Source organism: Atta cephalotes (genome assembly GCF_000143395.1).
Source record: "Atta cephalotes unplaced genomic scaffold scaffold00043, whole genome shotgun sequence".
Lineage (NCBI taxonomy): Eukaryota > Metazoa > Arthropoda > Insecta > Hymenoptera > Formicidae > Atta > Atta cephalotes.
In genome coordinates, this window is record NW_012130107.1 from 1,767,550 (window position 1) to 1,790,489 (window position 22,940).

The 22,940-nt window shown below is 28.2% G+C and overlaps 2 protein-coding genes across 2 annotated transcripts; one reads left to right on the plus strand and one right to left on the minus strand.

Moving 5' to 3' along the window:
* Nucleotides 1–702: 702 nt before the first annotated feature.
* Nucleotides 703–8,987, plus strand: LOC105622324 (odorant receptor 82a-like). The gene is made up of 4 exons (XM_012203743.1): nucleotides 703–762; nucleotides 824–928; nucleotides 1,148–1,303; nucleotides 8,934–8,987. The coding sequence occupies exons 1-4, from the start codon at nucleotides 703–705 to the stop codon at nucleotides 8,985–8,987; spliced, it is 375 nt and encodes a 124-aa protein (XP_012059133.1).
* A 447-nt stretch (nucleotides 8,988–9,434) lies between these two features.
* LOC105622325 (adenosine deaminase CECR1-like) lies at nucleotides 9,435–12,768 on the minus strand. Its single transcript, XM_012203744.1, has 4 exons — nucleotides 12,513–12,768; nucleotides 11,086–11,677; nucleotides 10,545–10,865; nucleotides 9,435–9,819 (listed from the first exon to the last, which is right to left on the minus strand). The coding sequence occupies exons 1-4, from the start codon at nucleotides 12,766–12,768 to the stop codon at nucleotides 9,435–9,437; spliced, it is 1,554 nt and encodes a 517-aa protein (XP_012059134.1).
* Between the last annotated feature and the right edge of the window lie 10,172 nt (nucleotides 12,769–22,940).

Here is a 22,940-nt window from a genome sequence, read left to right on the forward strand (position 1 = left end):
ATATAAATATATCAAAGATTATTAATGGTCAAGGCAATCAAGAATAAATCATCATCTATTTAAATGCATTATTTCTTGTTAACAGCATTGACCATTGAGTTTTTTTTATACGATAAATATCTTTAAACTGATTAATTGCTTATAGTTAATGAATTAATTGCTAATAGTTAATTAAATAATATAAATTAAATATTATAAATTAAATAGTTATATTATAAATTAAATATAACTTTGACAACAGTAGTGAACGTAAAATTTTATTGTCAAATGTTTCTAACAGCTAAGTGGAGTACCATGTCGTTCTTGATGATATCGTACGTGACTGGGTTAGGCTTCATTATCACGCCAGCTTTAGGATTACTCAAGGAAGGCAAGCGCGTGTTACCTTTGAAGACATACATTCCATATTCCGTGTCAAATCTACTTCCATATTTAGTTACGTATCTGCAGCAATTTTTGGCGGTATTCTACGCAATAATGCTTAACGTTAATTTCGATTGTCTCGTTTATGGTTTTACAATTCAAGTCTGCGCACAAATCGATCTGATGTGCTCCCGCTTGACAGATAGTTTGAAGAATATTGGCGGTATTTCTTCCGGACGAAAGCCGGAAACAAACGCCTTGATCGTGGAATGTGTCAAACATCACTTGCTTGTGAGCAATCTGGTAAAGAAAATACGTGAATTATTCATATGGACAGTAATGATATTCTTCTTCTTCAGTCTGCTCATCGTATGTACCAGTATCTTCCTAATATCAAAGGTATCACCAAAGAGACATTTTATGTATCTTCAACGATACGACGTACATTTATTTCTTGCAGAAGAAACTACTCAGCTTTGAGTTTCTTTCAATGTTCCTATATCTGAGCGGTATACTGCTTCAACTGTTTTATTACTGTTGGTACGGAAACGAACTTGAGTTGAAGGTAAATAAGCGTAACGTTGAAAATGATATGTGTAAAAGCCTAACATTTTTAAAGATAAAAAATAAAAAGTTTGAGAAGAGTATTATATATAGTTCAAAGAAACAGTTTGCGATATTGTTTATCCGGCTGTAGAAATAATATCTCCGTAATAATTAATATCTCCGTACGAAAAAATATTATATGATTATATGATCAATTAATTGCACTTTTTTTTCGTAGAGTAAAAGCATTGCGACCACTGTTTATTCCTGCAACTGGACTATGGCGACACCGCAAGAACGCAGATCATTGATGCTAATTATGATAAGCAGTCAAAAAGGAATAATGTTTTCCTATCACGGAGTATTTACATTATCTCTTAATACTTTTGCTTGGGTAAGTAAAGTATGTAAGTATATTATGTGTACTGTGAGATTTGTACAATATAATAATTATTGCAAATATTACAGTATAACAATTATCTGCGCAATTATCAAATAAGACAGAAACATAATTGCGCAGATTGACATGAATATAAATAACATGAATATAAATGTCTCTTAGACATTTCGCAGTGATGTAATATCTTATTTTTGTAGATTTGTAGAACTTCTTACTCAGCATACAATCTCTTGCAAGGAGCATCAAATTAATCAACTGTTGGATTATGTAGAAGTAAAAAAATATTTATTTTGCTGTGCAGTTCTTATTGTTCAAAACATAACATATGGCGTAATATTTTTTTAAAGAATTTAAGATTTCAAAGAATATATTACAATAACAAGATTTTCACGGATTTTTTATGCGATCATTGCATAAAAAAATGATGAGATAGTATAATGAAGCATGTATATATAATTTTAATAAAAATGTTATTTGGTTAAATGTAATTCCTTAAAATTGACATACATTTTTGATGTATTTTCACTAAAAATATAAAAGAATACAAGAATATTCTAAATTAGATTTAAAAGAACGTGATTTATTATTATTATTATTATTATTATTATTATTATAATATTTTCGGATAATATGGTATCATTCTGTTATTCTTTTAAAAATATAATTTTATTTTTATTAATAACGAGAAGAGATTTTTATATTAATAACGTGAGAAAGCACTTTGCTCGTCTTCTATGATTGTATTTCCGATCTGTCATCATTTAACTAAATAGTTGGACTACTTTGGTACGAAGACGTTTATTTGATTTGAACAGTGCTTTCCTCTTTTCTGCTGCTAGGCCAGCAAATTCATCGCCAGTTGCTTGAGACATCTGACAATCTGAATTGATGTTCATCATTTCCATAAAAGCCTCGTAAAGGCCTCGTAAAAGTAGATTAATTTCTTAAGTCTCAGAGTCTAGGTTAATCATAGGAGATTACCAGTCATTACTACTAGTCATTCTAATTCGAATAAATTGGCCGCAAGATGAATCTGCATATCCTTTTGAGAATATTAAGAATCTTTATTTTAGATCGTATATGTGAGAACACAATCAATACTAGAAATTTTAAATGCTTTTTACAGTCGAAGCTGGATCTTCATTGCTTTAAATAATTCAATTTTGAATTATTAATATATACTATATATGTACTTGCAATATCCTTGTGTACTTGTCCAAAGTGAATCGCATTTATATACTTTGGCCTAATATTTTTTAATCAGCAACAGCTAGAACAACTTGATTCGCGAAACAGAATTCGTCAAAGGAAATGTTAAACGTTATTGTATAAAACAGCTGCAATTTGTTGCAAGTATATCATTACATATTATATGGAAATGTTTTCAGGATGAAACAGAGAATGTATGATTTCGTGGGTAAATTCTATTTTCTGTACTTGCATATATACTATATTGTAATCTTTTCAAAGCGCACCGAATGTTTTTCCGGACTATAAACGCAATTAAAATTACTCTAGTAATCACGAATTAAATTGAATCACTATCGAGAATTTAATTTGAGACAGGAGACACATATTTATCATGATATTTAAATGTGCGAACTTTCATAGAAGTGGATATTTCATTATCACGATTATTGTTTGAAATTAATTTGCTATATTAATTGGAATATTCTAAATAAATGTTTTATTTTATAGTGCTACAATTTTACAAAACTTTGTAATAAAAATTTAATTAAGGCGTTTTACATAATTTTGGATAAATAAATTGTTTTATGAATCTCTTAATTATTTTTTATTAATATATTCTAATCCAGATCTCTTAATTTTCTTTTTTCAGAGTATTTGCTTTATTTACATTAGATGCATTTGATATTAAATAAGTTTTTAGATGTATTGAGTTGTCAGATGTATTTAGATTGATTTTAAATTGCCGTTGTTAGAATTATGTAAATAGAATTATGAAAATAGAATTTACCCACGAAATCATACATTCTCTGTTTCATCCTGAAAACATTTCCATATAATATGTAATGATATACTTGCAACAAATTGCAGCTGTTTTATACAATAACGTTTAACATTTCCTTTGACGAATTCTGTTTCGCGAATCAAGTTGTTCTAGCTGTTGCTGATTAAAAAATATTAGGCCAAAGTATATAAATGCGATTCACTTTGGACAAGTACACAAGGATATTGCAAATAATATTTATTTTAATGATTAAACATTGTAAAAGAGCAAGTTTTTGAAGTTCGTTATGACAGGAATTAAAAAGGAATTACTTTTATTATTGTGGAATATTTGCGTTATCTATGAATATATGGGTGTAAAATTGATAAACAAATATATTCACACGGTTTGTAAAGTTAGCTTATAAAACTGATGTCAATATTACAAAATATGTCGAATTTATAACATGTCGTTGCAGCAATCTAAATATGCATATTGATAAAAATTAAATTGAAATTCAAACTGATTAATTAATATAAAAAGAAATTATGTAAAATATTTAATATTATAATAATGTAAATATACTTTTGTTTTCTCCAAAATTTTTAAATTTTAATCAGTTTTTAAGTTCTTCTACAGCAAACTTTGATTAAAATACATCACGTATATTGTAAAAAATTAAAATGTATGTATATTTTGTATGTATATTCTATATTTTATATAAGATATAAGAGATGCAAGTAATATAACATGTAATATAGTACTTTTTGAAAAAATCCTGAAAAACTTTATATCACATTTTTATATAATTATTTTTTATGCTAAAAAAAATAAGATGCAGAGTCCTAAACAGTTAAACTGGATTTTTGGTGCTTAAATTATTTTGTGATGTGTTTATATTTTCAATTCTGCAAACTGCGCGTCAAAATTAAATTTCAGTTTTCAAACTCAATCCTAACAGATATTTTAATCAATGAGAACAGTAAAAACTTCTTACCTTCTCTACTTTCAGACTATGCAGTATGTTATTTATGTAGCGCTAGTCTATATCTCTTTCCGGTTTATTATTTTCTTTGCCTCTGTTTGCCTATAGATATTTAATATTGCATAGCAGAAGAGTTATTTAACAAATTCTTATTTTGCAAGACATGCAATAATCTTATATTAAAAGCATACTATATAAAAACGATTTATATTCTTCAATGAACGAAACATATGCGATATTGAAGAAAGGCTCCGATGAGAGAAATGACTCGATCATATTAAAATTTAACGTGCGGTTGACAACATATGACATTACTAATGTAGTTCGTAATGATGGAACGTCATCGGAAATTTTACCCGATAAAAGAAGAGAATCAAATTTATACAATATTAAAAAACGAAGAAATTTTGCGATTGAAACGGGACAAGAATAAGGTCTCGACAATTACGCGAAAATAATATGATGATATGGACATTCTACCAATAAACTTTAAAGCTCTGCGTTTTTGCGGCGTATGGAAAGAGCGCAAAGACGACAATATATGCGTCAGGTTTTTGCGCTTTTGTTACAGGTATGTCATATGAAGCATTATATTAAAATTAATATATCATATAGTGTGATATATTAATATAATTAATATATCATACAAAAATTGTGTGATATACAAAACGTTTCTTGTTGGTTTATAAATTTTGCTTTTGAACTTTTCTCTTCCTTGTCAGTTCATTCATCAATTATTTAAAACTGTGGATGCAGGTACGCAATTTTTCTCTTGATATATGAGTTTACGATATTCGATGTGATAGAAGTGATTCGCACGCGCGACCACGTTCAAGAGTTGACCGAAGGACTTTTCCTGGGACTGACTTTCTTAACACTTTGCGTGAAGTTTTTGCTGCGAGAGAGCGAACTATCGGATTTGTTGGATTCCCTATGTGTAAAAATGTGCCAGCCTAGGAATTCCACGGAAAAGCTGATAATAGAACAGCACAGTCGTAGAGGTACTCGAGTAATTCGTAGATACATATGTTGTATGCATATTGCTTTACGTAATTATTTTGTATCATAAAATATATATATCAAATATCATTAATGACAATTAAAAGTGATAGTAAATAATCACCTGTTTAAATATTCACTTAATTAAATGTTATGTAATTTTAACAAATGTGTAAAAATGGTAAATGTGAAAAAACGTAGTAAATGTAAAATTCTGTTAAAACATTATGTTTTAGCATTTTTACTTCTTTTTCATTTAATGTGAAATTATTAAATGTATTGGATTGTAAAAATATGCAAATAGAATTTAAATTAAAAAAATTAAACAATTAAAATTAATTGTGAGTCAATAATGTACACGCATTCTTAATTTCTTCCTAATCGTCAGAAACAAAAGATAGAAGATTAATTGAATATTATCTTCAACTGATGTTTACTGGAAATCAAAATATTTAACAGCTAAATGGAGCAGCATATTGTTCATGATGATATCGTATATGACTGGATTTGGCTTCATGGTCCAGCTCTAGGATTACTCAAGGGAGGCGAGCGCGTCTTGCCGTTGAAGACATACATCCCATATTCCATGTCAAATCCTCTTCTATATCTAGCTACGTATTTGCAGCAATTTTTGACCCTATTCTACGGAATAATGCTTAATGTTACCTTTGACTGTCTCGTTTACGGCTTCACAATTCAAGTTTGTGCGCAGATCGAGCTGATGTGCTGCCGATTGACAGACAGTTTCAAGAACCCCAGTTATATTTCTTCCGGACAAAATCGAGAAACAAGCGCATCGATTGTGGAATGTGTCAAACATCACTTGCTCGTGAGTAATCTCGTAAAGAAAATACGAGAATTGTTCATATGGACAATAATGATATTCTTCTTCTTTAGTCTGCTCATTGTGTGTACTAGTATCTTCTTAATATCAAAGGTATTGCAAAAATCACATTTTACGTATTTTCGACAATGTAACGTACATTTAATTCTTGCAGAAGAAATTACTCAGCTTTGAATTTCTTTCAATGTTCCTGTATCTGAGCGGCATGTTGCTTCAATTATTTTATTATTGCTGGTACGGAAACGAGCTTGAATTAAAGGTATATAAGCGCGAGTATCGTTGTAAATGATATATGAAAATTTAGCCTTTTTAAAGATGCATTCACATGGACAATAGAAAGTTTGGAAAGTTTTAAATCTAATCTACAATATGCTCACCTATTACTAACTTTTTATCACTTGTTATTTATTGCCTTTTTGCTTCTTATCCTATTTTTTCTTTCACTTTCTGAAGATAAAAGTTGACCAGCTTCGAAAGAGACAAGAAATATGTAACAAGAAGTACGATTATTGATAAAATAGTTGTAAAGAAGGATAAAGTTAAAAGGTAAAAAGCAAGAAATAAAAAATAAAGAATCAGAAACGTGCAAAAAGAGTTGGATGTTCGCGTGCAAAAACAATTTTGCCACTTCAGAAGTAGGAGAAGCTCGGGCAAAATGGACGCTTTGGGTAAAGCAAATACTTTTTATTTTCGCTTACCTATCTGAAATTGTTAGTCTCTAGCAATTGAAGGAATGATCGACCAGCGACGCCATGAAAATAACGAAACGATATATGATTGCGTTCGTTTCTATTTAATGGACATTATAGAAAATGGAGTGTTTTCTTGCGATTTTTCCTTAGCTTAATTATTATCTATAATTGTTCCCTAATCAGTGTGAACGATTTTTTATTTTTTAGAATTCTGTGTCTTTAAACATGTATTCGAGGTTAAATTTTTTACTTGGTGTTTCAACTTATTCTAATCTTTCCAAATTCGCGTCAGGTAGGTCCTCCCTTGGGCAAAGCGGATGATCTATCTTCTTTTCTCGATATATAATTACAATGAAAATACTGAGAATACGGAGGGACAAACAATCTTTCGAGTGTACGAAAGGCACATGTTTGTTTACATTTCATTTTTGTTTATTTTTTGCCACAATGTAGTATAATGATTTGTTAACTGATTCAGTGCAGTCATTGCATCAAATGGGTCCATGAAGGCTGCACTACATATAGAGAATTTGGTAGCTACTTTTATAACGATTGCCAAGACTAATCCTAATTTTTTAAATTGCATTTGCATTGCTCGAATGATCCATTCGCTTTGCCCAGGGAGGTCGGGTAAAGTGGATGATTTCTCTTTCTTTAATATATAACTACATTAATATTTTAACTACATATTTTAACGACATATTAATGTTCAAGAATTTTAATTTTTTTTTAATTTTATTTCAAAGTTAAGTCCTTTAAGAGATTTATGAAAATAAAAATGGTTTCTGATCTCAATTTTAATATATCATTTTTTTTCTTAACCTTAACAGTGTCCGCGCTTCCTGGGCTTCCCCTATACATATTTGTATCTATAGATCAACTGAAACAAGAACGAAGACAATAAAAAATTGTAGATATGTGTCAATAGAAGTACAGGAAGATAATTTTTATAAAGACGCATCCAAGCAGAACAGTAAATCACGATAATGTCAAAATGACATTTCGAAAATGATTCGAAAATGATTGAAAAACTTTTAATGATCATTTTGGAATCATTTTGACATCATTTTGATATCATAACGACTTATTATTCTGCTTGGGCAGCCAATATTCAGGAAGCAATTTCACATTTGTACTATATTCAAATATAATTCATTAAATCTTAAAGCTTCAGCTGTCTCTACGGATTTGCCCAATGTGTTATGCACGTGTTAATGTTCGCTAAACATGCCTCTGCGAAAAGTATATTATAAATAAAATTATGATTCAATTTCTTGGTTAAAATTTTTCTCATAATTTTTATATAAATTGGAACATTTTTCAGAAATACTCAGAAATGTTCAGAAAGTTTACATCTCTTCTCTCAGAATTTTTCATTCTCTCAGAACAAGTGAATTTTGAAATATTCTGAAATTTCTCATCCCATAATTTTTAAAAAGTATTTTAAATATTTTAGATTTTTTAGATTTTGTAACATTTCATCAGAAATTATACTTATAAAAAAAATCTTAAAAATCTTACGATATTTCATAATTAACATACATGAAAAATTCTGAGAAAAGATGTAGATTTTCTAAGAAATGTTCCAATTTGTATAAAAAATGTGAGAAAGTTATAAAATTATAGAGAAATTCTGAAAAATTATATAGAAATTCTAAAAAATTATATGAAAAATTCTGAGAAAAATTTTCACCAGAGTAAAAAAACAGTTTACGATTGTTCGAACATTATCTCATAAAGAATAGAGTTAATATCTCCACATGAACAAATATAAGATCTCTTATCATGGGATTCTCTTATCATAGGATATTTGCGTTATCTCTTAATACTTTTACTTGGGTAAGTAAATGAAACATATATTTTATGTATATTATGGATGTATATTATGTGTTCTACTTGATGCTCGCAACGCTGGAATTACTTCATTTATGTTATTTATCAAATAAGAACAAAATAATTCTCGCGCCAAGTTGTGAACGCCAAGTATTATACACTAATGTATTGAGATTTATGAGATACAAAAATGATTGCGACAATTATTTTTGTTTTCAATTAAGATAGAAGCCAATTCCATAAATTACATAAATATAAACATAAATATAAATAAATATCTTTTAAATGTTTCACAGTGATGCAATATCTTATTTCCGTAGATTTGCAGGACTTCTTACTCGGCTTACAATCTCCTACAGCAAGGATCAAACTGATCAATTATCTCGTTAAATATGTAATGAAAAAATAATATTTATTTTGCTCTGCATTTTTTATATTTTCTTATACAAAACATAACGGTGCGGTATTTTTTCCATTTACTATTATCTAATAATAATACTTTTTTCACAATAAATATAATCTATTTAAGCACATTATAAACATTTCCATGCAATGCATCGTTAAGATACATTGTTAAAAAATATGATAAGGTATATAATAATTCATACATAAATTTCATATATAAAATTCTTAGATGATAATTCTAGATAACAATTCCATAATGTTAATACACAATTTCATTTAAAATATTGTTTCTAAATATTCTGATATATTGCCGAATTATATGGCACCTGTTGTTTTGTTAAAAATGTTCTTTTATTTTTGTTTATACATCAACATAAAAAAAAAGTTTTCGTATCTGTTGTTTTGATTCGTCGTCATCAGGCTGATTTTGCTAATTCAAATATGTAGGCGTCCCACTTCACTTGCCATTGACTCAACGCTTCCTTTTTCTCTTCATTGTTCATGCTGCTATAGATCAACGAATTCATTGCCAATTGCTTGAGACTTCTGAGATCTGAATTAGCACTCATAATACCCATAAAGGCTTCGTAAAAATCGTAGGTCAGTCCCTTGGCACCCCAGAAGCCGGGATCATCGTTGGAGACTACCACTGGCGATCCTTTTGCGAACAAACTAGCCGCAGGGTGATTCCGCATGTCCTCAACAAGACCAAGAACCTGGTTTGAGATAGGACAGACTTCTACCGCTATATTTGACTGCTGCGCGAACTTCCATAGGAGCGGGTGCTTTGTTAATGCGTATCTACATAGAGAAATATTGTCGATGTTTAAAACCAATTGCTATATTAACCAATTTGCTATATTAATTAGGCTGGAATATTTTAAATAAATGTTTGATATATCATAATTCATTTTACATTTTATTACAATTATGTAATAAAAATTTATATATATATATAGGGTGTTTCAGAAATAATTGGTCAAACTTTAAGAGTATATTCCACTCATTTTTCACTCATAAGAGTGAAAAAAAGTCATATAAACATGAGTTCGGAAAGGCTTCCTTTCCAAGTTATTTTTTTATCTTATACTTATATTTTATTTTATACTTATATCTATTTTTTATTTTATACTTATATTTACATTTTTATTAAAGAAATTGCTGGAAATAATTTCCTTCGTATTATCGCTGTGTGTGAAAAAAATGTGAAATACTCCGAGAATTTTTGAACGTCTTCGACAATTCATGCGACGTCAATGCGAAGCATGCATCGATGCAGAATCATTTCCATATATATATATATATACACACACACACACACACACACCACACGCGCGCGCGCGCGCGCGCACGCACGCACACGCACGCACGCACACCTATAGATAAGGTGTGAAAGTAAAAAATATTTCAAAATAATTCTAAATGAGTAAATTACTTTCTGTATTTGACTTCTTAAATTTATCTTTATTAGTTCGGATCTTTTAATTTTTACTTTTTTTACTTTTTTAAGTATTTGCTTTATTTACCCATGGCCAATGCGTTTGGTGTTGAGCAAGATAGCATCGAAGAGATTCAAATCGGTAGATTCCCCGTTCCAGTTGGTCTCGCCGGCGTGGAAGAAGAATGGAATGCTCGGATCAACGCTTTTCAATTTGTCTGCAAATTCGGTGAGGGGTTTCCCTTTATCTTCCTGGCCGACCAAGTCGAAGCCAGCTAAAAAGTCTGGTAAGTGTTGCTTTAACTTCGTCAATGTTTTCAGGTAGTAGTCGAATTTATTCTGATCAACAGCACGATTTGGCGCGTATATAATTTTAACGCCGATGAAATCGGGATGATCCTTCATAAACCTGTCACATCCATTATTATGTTATTCCATTGTATTATTTCTCGGCACAGCCGCCGAATATTAGAATAACTAATAAAACTTCTTCCAAGAAACTTCTCAAGAAGTTGTTAGTTTCAAAATAGGAAATGTTGTGATGTCATGTTTAATTGCTACATTTATGTCACTTACTTATTATGCTTATCTGAAATTAGAGAAATAATTTAAAAAAGGAAGTATCTTACCTATCAACAACATCTTTCTGGAGTTGTGCTTTTTCCAACGCTTCGTATGACTTGCCATCATAGGTATCATACAATGTTGATAATGTCGTTCGAATTTCCGCGTACATCACGTTGTCCTCATAAAGTTCCTGCAGATTACGATAAAAGAGATCCTCATATGCCGGTCGATGTGATAAATAACCTAATGAGCCAAAGATACTATTGAATTTCTCCCATGCCTTGTTGACGGTATCGTATTTGATTTTCGGATTTTTCGTAATCATGGTCATGGATCGCTTGATCTTTTCATTAATATTTTTGGCCCGGGCCGGATTTTTTCGTACATTGCTCAATAATTCCCAGTGGCAATCATTGTTAGGTTCCTTAAGAAATTGGAGATTCACAGAGCCATTCTTATTGCACACGTATAGGTTCTTGCGATAAGTCAAATTGTTAAACCGGTAGTCGAACGAGGCCATGGCAGATTCGTGAGCGTGGAGAACAGCACCTTTAGGCATATCGTGCAGAATCTTAAACACCTCAGACTTCTCAATCTTCGATATCACTTCCATAAAGTTAAACGACGGCAAAAAGGTATTACCGGTTATAAAACCTGTAGAAATATGAGAATTCCAGTATTGTAAATCAAACAAGAAAAATATTAGAATTATACAAGATCAAACTTTGAAGTCCTCGTTAATATTCATTTTTTCACTACGCTTTTATAAGCCAAGTTTTAGTATTGATTTTCTTTTTAATGGATTTTCTAATAAAAGACATAATTAATACTACACACAGAGATTCATTTTATCCTTGTCTAATATTAATGAACAACAAGAGTGTAATAGTTTACTGTTATATTCTATTAACTGTGTTTTTGTTAAAAAATGTTCAATATATAAAATATTCTTTTTTGGTAAACATTATGTCATTGAGCATCACATTTGACAAATTATTTGTCATGTCTAATGTAAAAACGGATATTCTCACATTTAGTTCATATAGTAATAGTAGTTGTGCACAATCGTTGATGCAGTTGATAAATCATTAATTTATAATATGACAACTCGCTCAGGAAAACATGTTTCTCAATGTAAATTTAAAGGATCAGTTTATTGGAGTCAGATAACATAAGTATGCTAACATTAAATTTCTTAAAAAGAAAAATTTTAGATATATAAGCGAGGATTCGTTTCGTGAAAGATTTAATACAATGAAGATGATGTTATACATATATACATTAAATGAAAATTCTTTTGAATTTTCATGTTGCAAAATTTATTTCAAAATGACGGATTTCATTTGAAAAAAAGAATCTAAAATAATTTTTAAATATTAATCTTTTCTTTGAATATTTATTTAATCGTGGACAAACGCGGATAAACGCGGTGGTCAGTCGCGAACTGATCTCGTTCGCGAACTAATGATTGTAAGTGAAAGGATCGAACCGTCGTAGATTTCTCGTTTTTTTGCCTTCATTAGAACATCATTGGCCTTGGCTTCGATGGGACTAAGTTCCAGATCACCGCCTAGGGACTCTTGCTTTTCATTCAACAATAGTTTTCGTCGTATTTGCCAATACGATTCATGTTGCCAGAAGTTTTGCATGTGCTGTTGTAACGACGATGACGTGACACTGGGATATCCGAAAGTCGTCTGACCACAGATCAAGATTGCCAAAATGAATAAGAATGTCCTAACCATGGTCGTAGTTACTACCGCGAATTATCGTCGTTATAAAATCCTGACTTAGCAATCACAGAGACAGCGCCAAGAAAGTTGTGCGTGGTCCTGCGTGTTGTGTGATCGTCACGACTGCTCGATCTCCACTGAATGACTCTTACCAAGAATCATCATTATACCTAGAGGAACCTGACCGATAAATTCATTGGTACTCATTGACCACCTGCGTTGTTGACGATCAACGCCACATGTTCATTAACCATTTACATAAATCAATCCAAATAAATCAAGCGTTATAACAGAAGTTCAAAATGCGCGATCCCACATATGCGATTTGCGCATCGGTTTAATTTCATGTAAATTCATTCAAGTTGTAATTAATGAAATTTCGTGCTACTACTGACATATTTAACATGGTGATATTATAAAGAGGTATAGGCTTTATGAAGCGTAGGTATTATTAAAGGTAAGAAAGATCGCTATTTTTCGCTACAAATTCATTGATTGATTGAAATCGTTTTTCTCCACGGCGCAGCGGCGAAGGAATTTAAAATTGGCAATGAAAAGTGCATTCCAGATCAGTTTAATAACTGTCTACAAAAACGATAAATATGGCCAATGTATATGCCAAGTTTCTATACATTCGCTAAATATTGACCTACATTCAATATGAATAATTATTATGTATGTTATGTGCATACATGATATTTACTACTAATGCTGGTGAACGTTAGCCATATTACATGGAGGTGCTTTAATAATAAGTATCGTAAGTATTCTTCATCATTACTTCATTTTTTCAATATATATTAATTAGATTTTATTCTCTCATTCTTTTAAAGTCGGTTGTTCCATCTTTAATAAACTATATAGTAATTTACCTAGATAAACAAAAAAGTGAAAGCATGAGAGAATAAGAAAGTAAGGGCCATCTTTTGGTAAATTTTATCTATTGGGTAAATAGCAAGATTATCCAACCACATGCGCGGTTATCAGATTTATCTTACAAGTAAAATTTTTATCTAAAGATGGAACAATCGACTCTAAGACAGTCAGCTGAAGTTTATTGAAAGGTAAACTCCACACTCATAAAACAAAAAAAAGCATTATGAATAATCAGATATATTTTCTTTTTAAATTTCCAATATTTCTCATTAATAAAACTACAAAAAATGTAAATATATTTTATAATATATAAAAATTATTCTGTAAGAGATAAATTCCAAAACAATAGATCAATCGTGATTAATATTAGATTACTATCATAAAGAAAGATGTTGTTTTTTCAAAATGTTTATCTCACGTGATGAAAAAATAAGAATATAATTTCTAGTCAGTATACATGCATCGGATAATAAATTATCATAATGATCCTAAAGCAAATATAAGCCATATGCCGACGATAAGATAGAAGATGTTAATATAAAGCAATATAAAATGCGTGATAAAGTGAAATTAATTAAAAATATAAATAAATATTTAATTAAATGCGAATATTCAAAAACATAGAGCATGGACTCTATGCCATTCTATGTGTATAAAATTGATTGACAAAAATGAAAGAAGTAGAATGCGAAGACGGCCAGTCTCTATCTCTTTATGCTTTCTTTCTCTCATTTTTGATCACATTTTATATATTATTTAGGCTATGTTCTATTTAACGTTCATAACGCTTGTGGAATCATTCCATCCTTGTTGTTTATCAAATGTTAAATAAAAACAAATGCTGCATTCCACATAACGCTCGCGAGCGTTATGTGGAATGCAGCCTTAGATACGAATAGTGCAAGTCCATATTTTATGTCTTTGATAATACTTTTAATATAATACATACAAATGACAAGCAATGCATTTATAATCGAATTATCATTGAGTTTAGTCGTTAATAATAGTCGTTTAATAATATAATGAATTAAACATGTGATTTTATTTGATTGTAAATTTTAAGCAATTAATTATAATCTCTTTTTATAAAAAATTCTTTTTAAAAGAAAAATAAATATACGTTAAATATACAAATAAATATCGAATATTATAGTCTTCTTAAAATAAACAATGTTTATTTTCTTAATAAATAATTTGAATAAGTATTCAAAAATTAATTGTTAAAATATGGATATAAAATATGGATATAAAATGAATGCAAGAAGACTTCAAAAAAATTATTTGTAAAAAACTTAATAGATTAACTCTTAGACATATAAGATGAACTAAAAGTAATTAAAGTGATCAATTGAATTATACTCAAGGAACACACTAAATAAGTCAAGAGAAAGTCAAAATAGCGTACTTCGATGTCAAAATGATGGTTTTTACAAAGTTTAACTTATTGATTTTAACATCAAAATAAAGTCATTTGATATCATTTTAATTTTTTGTTGACTTTTATATGTTCTTCGAATAATAAAGAAAAAATTTGATGCGCTCGAGTCATATCAATGTATTATCTGTTAATATATTATTAACATAGTAGTGTCGTTAATGTAGAAAAAAATTCGTTATAATACTCATTATCATTATAAATATTCATTTCTGTCTACTTTATCAAAGTAATAATATGAAAAATTAATTTACTGATTGACATAATTTCAACACGCTTGCTCTACAAAAAAAAACACCTGCTTATGACGCATTTCAACAATTTAATAAATTAGACAGTTCGATGTATTAATCATATCAGTTAGTAAATCAATTTTTCATATTCTTATAATAAACATCGTATTCATTTCTGTCTAGTTTTGGCAGAATACAAAAATATTCTGCCGATAAGCGGGGAATTCCTCTTAGCACTTCCTCTAAGCAAAAAATTTAGATTGCGTTCCGTTTTACGCATGATGCGTATGATGCATTATTTAACCTTGTTATTCACCGAATGTTAAACAAGAATAAATGATGCATCATATGTGAAACGGAATGCAGTCTTACATGAGAATTAGGAATAATGTATATTTATAACATATATTCGTTTTTAAAAATGAAGAGACATGAGTTATGATAAAAAATTAATTCTTCTATAGAAAATTTTATATTATAATAACTCCAATAGTCTTTTGAAATAAAAGGATATATAAGATACTAGCGGCATGCTTATTTGTTAGAAGAAATTTGTTATTTATACGCTATGTCTTACATTAAGAAACTTCATTTCATTATCAACAGCTGTCTCTTTGAACAATTCCAGTCTTTAACTCAAAATCTCTATGTATATATTAAGCAAGTTATTTTTATACGATTCTAGATAGCCAAGTCTGTAGAAGATTTTAAGCAAAGTATGCTACCAATTTCTGAAAAAAAGACAACAAGTTTCACAGAGTCTGTAATATCTGATGATGTCTGCAAACTGTTGTTAGAAATATGTCAGCAGATTGACGACAGATATCGAATAGGATTTGCACTTTGCTTGGTTTCTGCCGTTAGATTATCCCACACGCAAGCAAAGCAAGCACGCGAGCAAACATTGCTCGGTTTCTGCTGACAACCTGCTATCATTATATAATCGATTTCTATCGAAAAAACAGAAGTAAAAGTTGATATTGATCTGCTGTTTCTGGTTGAATTTGCCGACGTTCTGTTACATTTTGCTTACTTTCGCACTATTTCCGTAAATAACATAAATTTTTTTTGATACTTCACTCAAAAAATCGCATAGAATAAGCGATACTTCGCACAAATTTTATTATAACATTTACGTTGAAGCATCATCTTCCAAAAAATATGTAAAACTCATTGTAAATTTGATATAACTTGACATATTTATACGAGCGGCAATAAAAAGTTTTTCTCCGCAATTTAAACAACATATACCTTGTATAATACCATTTCCAGAAATAAACTGTCAACAAAAAAATAATTACTGAATTTAGAAATGAAAGCGAGAAGAAATAGAGGAAGAGGAGAGGAAAAAGAGAGAAGGAGAAAGACAGAAATGCTAAGCATTAATCCGAGATAATAATTAAATGAAACATGTAAACTCAAAATGAAAAATTCACCATTGCCATCTTTTAAAAGTCTCTATGAACTTTTCGAACAATCTAATAATAATACTAAGTTTTTTTATATTTTTCAAACATATTTATAAATAGACTGCGATATTTAATATGTAAAATATTTTATGTAAAATACTTAACTGAATATTTTGCATAAAATGCAAATTTTGCATAAAGTAATAACTCTTTAACGATCGACTAAAACTGTCTGATCGTTAATATTCAGTTAAGTATTTTGCATAAATATCCGCAGTCTATTTATAAAATGCACATGTCAATGCACACTCGGTGTTACTAGAATTTAGAAAATTGGAGCACTTTCTTTCAAGGAATTTCAAATTGCATAAAAGAAGAATCACGAATTACTCATTGCATCGGTTTATAATACTGTTCAGCGACTTTTGTGTATTCTGAAATTTATAAAGAAAATTTTATTATGTACAATATACGCGGCATTATAGGCATGCACTCCTTAAAAAATAATGTTTCTATGCCGTGTTAAATTTATTTTGCTTAGTATATCCTTAAATACATGCTAATAAATGTAATTATAAATGTAAAAGGGAAATAACAATAAGGAAAAAGGACTCATTCTATGTCACACTTTATATCACACAACATTTATATTGTGTCGTTATACAAAATAATTTACATTCGTGTACGTAACTTAATGAGATTTATCTTTGTATAGTATCTCGAATGAGAAGCATCCGAGTTACGTATATTGCGTACATTCATAATTATTTCCTCTATTTGAATGTCGTATACAAAATACAAATAAAGAGATATCCTTATGTGACACTCGAAAAAGTCTCAGATTAAACTTGGTCTTTAAACGCTTGTTTAAAAATATCATTCGTCGTCTTATAAACAAAATATTGTAATCTTAAAAAACGCAACAGATTGTTGCTTGTGTTGTGCAAGGTGCACATAGGTAGTTCAAAAATGCTCTCATGAAATGTAAATTGTCATTAGAAAATTGATTGAATTCTTCATTATAATTATATATAATAGTTAATAAAGATAATTAATATATATAATGTACATGTATATAATTATTTAATTATATTAATCAATTTTTCCGATTATGTCAGTCTTTTTGTCGAAATTAAAATCAAGATGCAATAATATATAGTTGCGCTCATTTATTTGAAAGCATTCGTTTTCGTAAATACTTTTTATTTATGTAATTGTGTAGTATTTGTTTAATATTGTTAGCTTATGCATTAAAAATTTTTAATAAAAGAAGATATGAAATTCGTGAAATTCAATTTAATGTCTGCAACTGTGCACTGATGATATTTGATAAGAAACGCATGTAATCGCTTACACGATAATTGATATTAAATGGTAAGATAAAATAACAAATTTCTTTTCTTGCAAGCTCAATAAAATCATCTTATGCGCTTCGATTTAAGTCTTGCGATTAGCAATAAATCTTTTCTCTATTCCCTTATATTCTAGAATGCGTATACAGATATATATGTAAGATAAAATCTCACATATAGCCACATGTAATGGCGACCAGAATATACATTCTGTTAAACAAAATTGTCGTTATTAAATAATACGATAGTTAGAAAAATGTATGTATTTGCCATTAACTTCCAAATGCAATTTATATCACAACATAGAGAAGAATTGATTAATGTGAAAAATCGTTTAGTCATGCAAATTGTATAATTACTTTAAATTCTATCAGTCGCAGTAAAGATAAAATTTTAACGATGAAATTATATGTGAAATCATTGTTTCTTGATTTTTAAACAGCTCTTAATTCAATTTGTACATTTTTATTTTTTTCTCATTACGTAGAATTATTTTTGCTAAAGAAATTTGCATTTTTATGATTTTTTGGATGTTCAAAATTATGTAACATATATATGTACATGTATATGTCACATATATATGTCAATAACAAACATTAAAATATTCATAAGTTATAACATTTGTTACATTCAATACATATATCAAATTTCACTAATTTTACATTTTGAGTAATGTATGATATTATCAGTGTGTACATTTGTATCAAGATCAATTTACAGATAAGTGGAAAATGCTTATAAATAAAGAGAAAATTGTATCATCGAATTTTACAAAGGTATATTTATACCAGTAAGAAATAAATATACATTATGTACCCAAAAATCGAGAATAATTTCGCGAATAAAAAATATTTAATATTTAATTATTCAATTTTATGTATATTTTAAAGCTTATTGTCTCTTTCATTATTTTTCCAAAATTGTACAAATAAAATTTATAAGTGTGTCTGATATTTATTTATTGATACTTGATACTATATATATAATAGTATCAGTATATAATAATTTGACGTATTTATGGAGATTGCTTTCAAGTGATTAAAAAGAACTTGAATATTTAATTTGTCATACTAAATATATAAATGTTTGCATTATTCTGATATTGTAGATTGGAATTTTCTGAATAAATTACCATGAAAATAAATATTCAAATCTACGACATTTGGTCGATTTGGTCATATATAAATCGCTTTTTATTGTATAAAATAAATAGTTTAAACAGAAACATGATCAGCTTTATTCTGCTGTTAAAAAATTGTACAGATTGTAACTAAAAGGTTGTAAGAGTTGTTTTCAAATGGGTATACAACATTTCACGTTAAATAGGAGAAAATGAACGAGAATATTTTCATCAAAATTTATTATAATTGCATATAATATTGAAACTTATACTACTATAATATACAGGATATTCCAAACTTTTTGATTTTACAGTTTGTCCAATCTACCTACCCACAAATGATATGGAAAAAAATTTGGAACCTCCTGTATATTATAATATATTTCAATGTGTCGTAATCATGATGCTTTTTAAAAAATATCGAATTTTTTAAGTTTAAGTTGCAAATTTCAAAAATATACCTTTTACATTTTTCAGTTTTTGAAAATAAGTCGAAATAAAGAATGAGAAGATATATCTTGAGAATATTAAAAAATAAATAAAATTTAATGTTGTACACACAATTAATAACATAAAAAGTAATTCGTGTGATTTCGTGATTATTATAAATAATGTAGAGCAAATTATTCTAATCATTTTACATTCTCTTCTGAGTTTTGTAATTTTATATCTCGTATGTTTTTTTAAATATACAAGATTATGTATTCCTATGCATTTATTCTTTATTTATGCATGTAGGCGTTCATGTATCAAGATAATATTTGATTATAAAAAATAATTTTGTTGTAAACTTTAGTTGACATTGAAGTTTTTTCAAATAATTATTTTAAAAAATTATTTAAAATATTTAGAATTATCTAATAAATGTTATATTTTCTTTATTACATAACTTTTTTCAGACTCCAAACACAGTAAAAGGAAACAAAATGTTTAAAAGCAAAATCAGATAAATAAAAAAATAACGCATTCTTTTACATATATTTCATCGGAAAGATATTTGCAGAAATATTTCAGCTATGAATCATAGTATATGTAATAATCCCATGAAAAGTGGAATAATTTCGATTTTAATACATGTTTAAACTAAAAATTATACTTTCACACAAAATTTATTTAATAAATTTATTTAACAATATTTATAATAGAGTAAAAGAAAATGAGAGAAGAAAATATGTCATGATAAAAATTAAAGTGTGGAAAGCAGAAAACTTAGAATAGTTTTAAGAAACAAAGAAGAAAAACATAATTTATTTAAATTGTTTATATTACTTTAGTTGGTATTTAGTTGCACATTTCGACCGATTTTCTTGGTTCTCACTCCTTTCTTCATCAACCCGCGTGCAGCCTAAATGCCGATCAACCAAGCTGAAAATCGGCTGAAATGTGCAACTAGGTAAATCGCAACTGTATTATTTTAATTTCGCTAAGAAATAAAAAACTGCATAGTTTATATATTACTAATTGTTAAGCAAAGTTTACATAATGCTGTTTGCATGCTAGTCTTTTAGCAAACATTTAGCAGTTAAAAGAAAAATTTAATTTTATAATTATATATTTCAAATTTATTGTTCGAATCGTTTGATAGCTCTTTACTTATACTACTAGAATGTTAATCCGATTTTTGTAGATATATGGTTTATGGTTATATCAATTGTATGAATTATATTTTTTTAGACAACTAGAAGAAATATAACTTATAAAAATTATTAAATTTTCTCTAACTGCTACTTTTCATTTCATTGTTAAAAGATTACGCTGCTTATTAAAAAAACATCAAACCTTGTTTTAACACTAGATTACACATACTACATTAAATTATACTTTATTTAAAAAGAAAATTCTTAAAAATCACAATTTTTATTTAGACTTATCTTAAATCGAGAAATATTATTTTAATTTTAAAAGAAAAAAGAAAAAACTTAAGAAGAAAGAATTATTATCTCAAGAAAGTATATTTAAATAGAAATGTTATTTAAAAATCTATTTTGTATAATAAATGCATTTTAAGTTGGTTAATTGATCCTTGAATCTTATGTGTTAAATTGAAATTTTTATCTTTTTTAGAAATTGGAACGTTATTCAAAAATATTGTAATATCAAAATACGCAAAGTTTGATATCTCAGAAAGCGTTATCATTATGGCATTAAAGTTTTAAATAAATATATTATATACAAATGCAAATAAGTTTAAAAAGAACTAAAATATTCGCTTCTTTGCTGCCTAATTTAACGTGAAATCGTCCGTATCATTAGTACCGTTTAAGAAACTATTATCATTAAATAAACTACAATAGGAAATAAATATCAGTTAAATCTTAAGATCGGCACAGACATATTAATAAATCTACAAATTGAAATATATTATCTGACATCAGAAATTATTGTATATCAACTTTATCAATATGGAGTATAAAATGAGAAATTAAGAAATATTTGGTATTTTTTATCACGGTAAATGTACGATATAATCACTCGATGTAATATTAATTTGTTATATTATACAATTCTGGACTAAAATTTAATCAAACTTAAACTTCGTGAACACAATATATGAAATACAATTATTGTACATTTGTATCATTGCATCAGAGTAAGAACACGTTAAATCAAATAATTAACAAATATATTATAATATACTGTAAAATAATTCGACATGTGATATACTTCACAGTGATTAATATCTGCACAATTAAGTAATATATATCATTTATCAAATGCGAATACAATCGCATTTTGATCATGATGAAGATGTCTCCTATTTGATATTATAAATAAATTTGCATATTATGATGCAAACAAATTACATCAGTTTACAAATTTTAAGTGCAAAGAAGGAACAATTTTTTAATATATTTTGGAGCGCTGAGTTCGAATCTGCTATTAAAAATAATCCATTAAATCGAATTTTTAAGACATAGTACATTGATGTAGTACCGTTAAAAACAAATCTATTAAAAAATTATTATTATGAAATAGTATTGTCTCATATTGCATACATGTGTAAAAATTTATATTTTTCAGCATTCACACCCAATTCTTTCCAAATAATTTTGCGACAACGACGAGCAAGGCGAACATTGAATATGATAATTGTGAAACGTTAGCAGGGATATTGGAACTGAAACGTGTTTGCTACTGTTGAACTCTCATACATAAAACTGCTCCAAAGTTATATATAAAAAAAAAACAAAAATTACACTCAACACTTCTAAATTGTTTTCTAATTTCAATAAAATTTTAATGTATATATTGGAAAGTCTTTTCTTATATCTCAAAAATCAGATGGAAACATTTCAATTGATAGATTCGTACTCAATGTCGGAAATTATGTTAGAAACAGCTGTTATACTCTTGCATAAAACCTGTAAACTAATATTTACATTTAATCCGGCAGTAATAATGTTGAATTTGTTAAACTCAATATTTTTCGTAGTAATTTACTGTAATTTTAGCTAAAAATGTATTATTTACAAAATTTCGTGTATACACTCAAGTACTTACAATTTCACTTATATTTTAGACTTAAATATTGAATTTGATTTAATAGGATTCCTTGCAAATTTAACGTTATTATCAATTCCGGATTAAATAACGTATATCATTTATTATATATACAACAGCGGTAAACCTTCCATATCGATAAAGCTAATAATCTTAGGTCGATATTCATAGAATCCGTTCTTATTTCAAGACTATATTAAGTAATGTCTCAAGATTCTAATACGGCTCTGTGATTAATTCATGCTCTTACATCTTAAG

Coding starts and splice junctions, on each gene's coding strand:
- LOC105622324 (XM_012203743.1), top strand. CDS start 703: ATGATATTCTTCTTCTTCAGTCTGCTCATCGTATGTACCAGTATCTTC. Junction 763..823: donor GTATCTTCCTAATATCAAAG/GTATCACCAAAG, acceptor TATTTCTTGCAG/AAGAAACTACTCAGCTTTGA. Junction 1,304..8,933: donor CTCTTAATACTTTTGCTTGG/GTAAGTAAAGTA, acceptor TTATTTCCGTAG/ATTTGCAGGACTTCTTACTC.
- LOC105622325 (XM_012203744.1), bottom strand. CDS start 12,768: ATGGTTAGGACATTCTTATTCATTTTGGCAATCTTGATCTGTGGTCAG. Junction 10,866..11,085: donor CAGAAAGATGTTGTTGATAG/GTAAGATACTTC, acceptor TGGATGTGACAG/GTTTATGAAGGATCATCCCG. Junction 9,820..10,544: donor ACCAAACGCATTGGCCATGG/GTAAATAAAGCA, acceptor TTCTCTATGTAG/ATACGCATTAACAAAGCACC.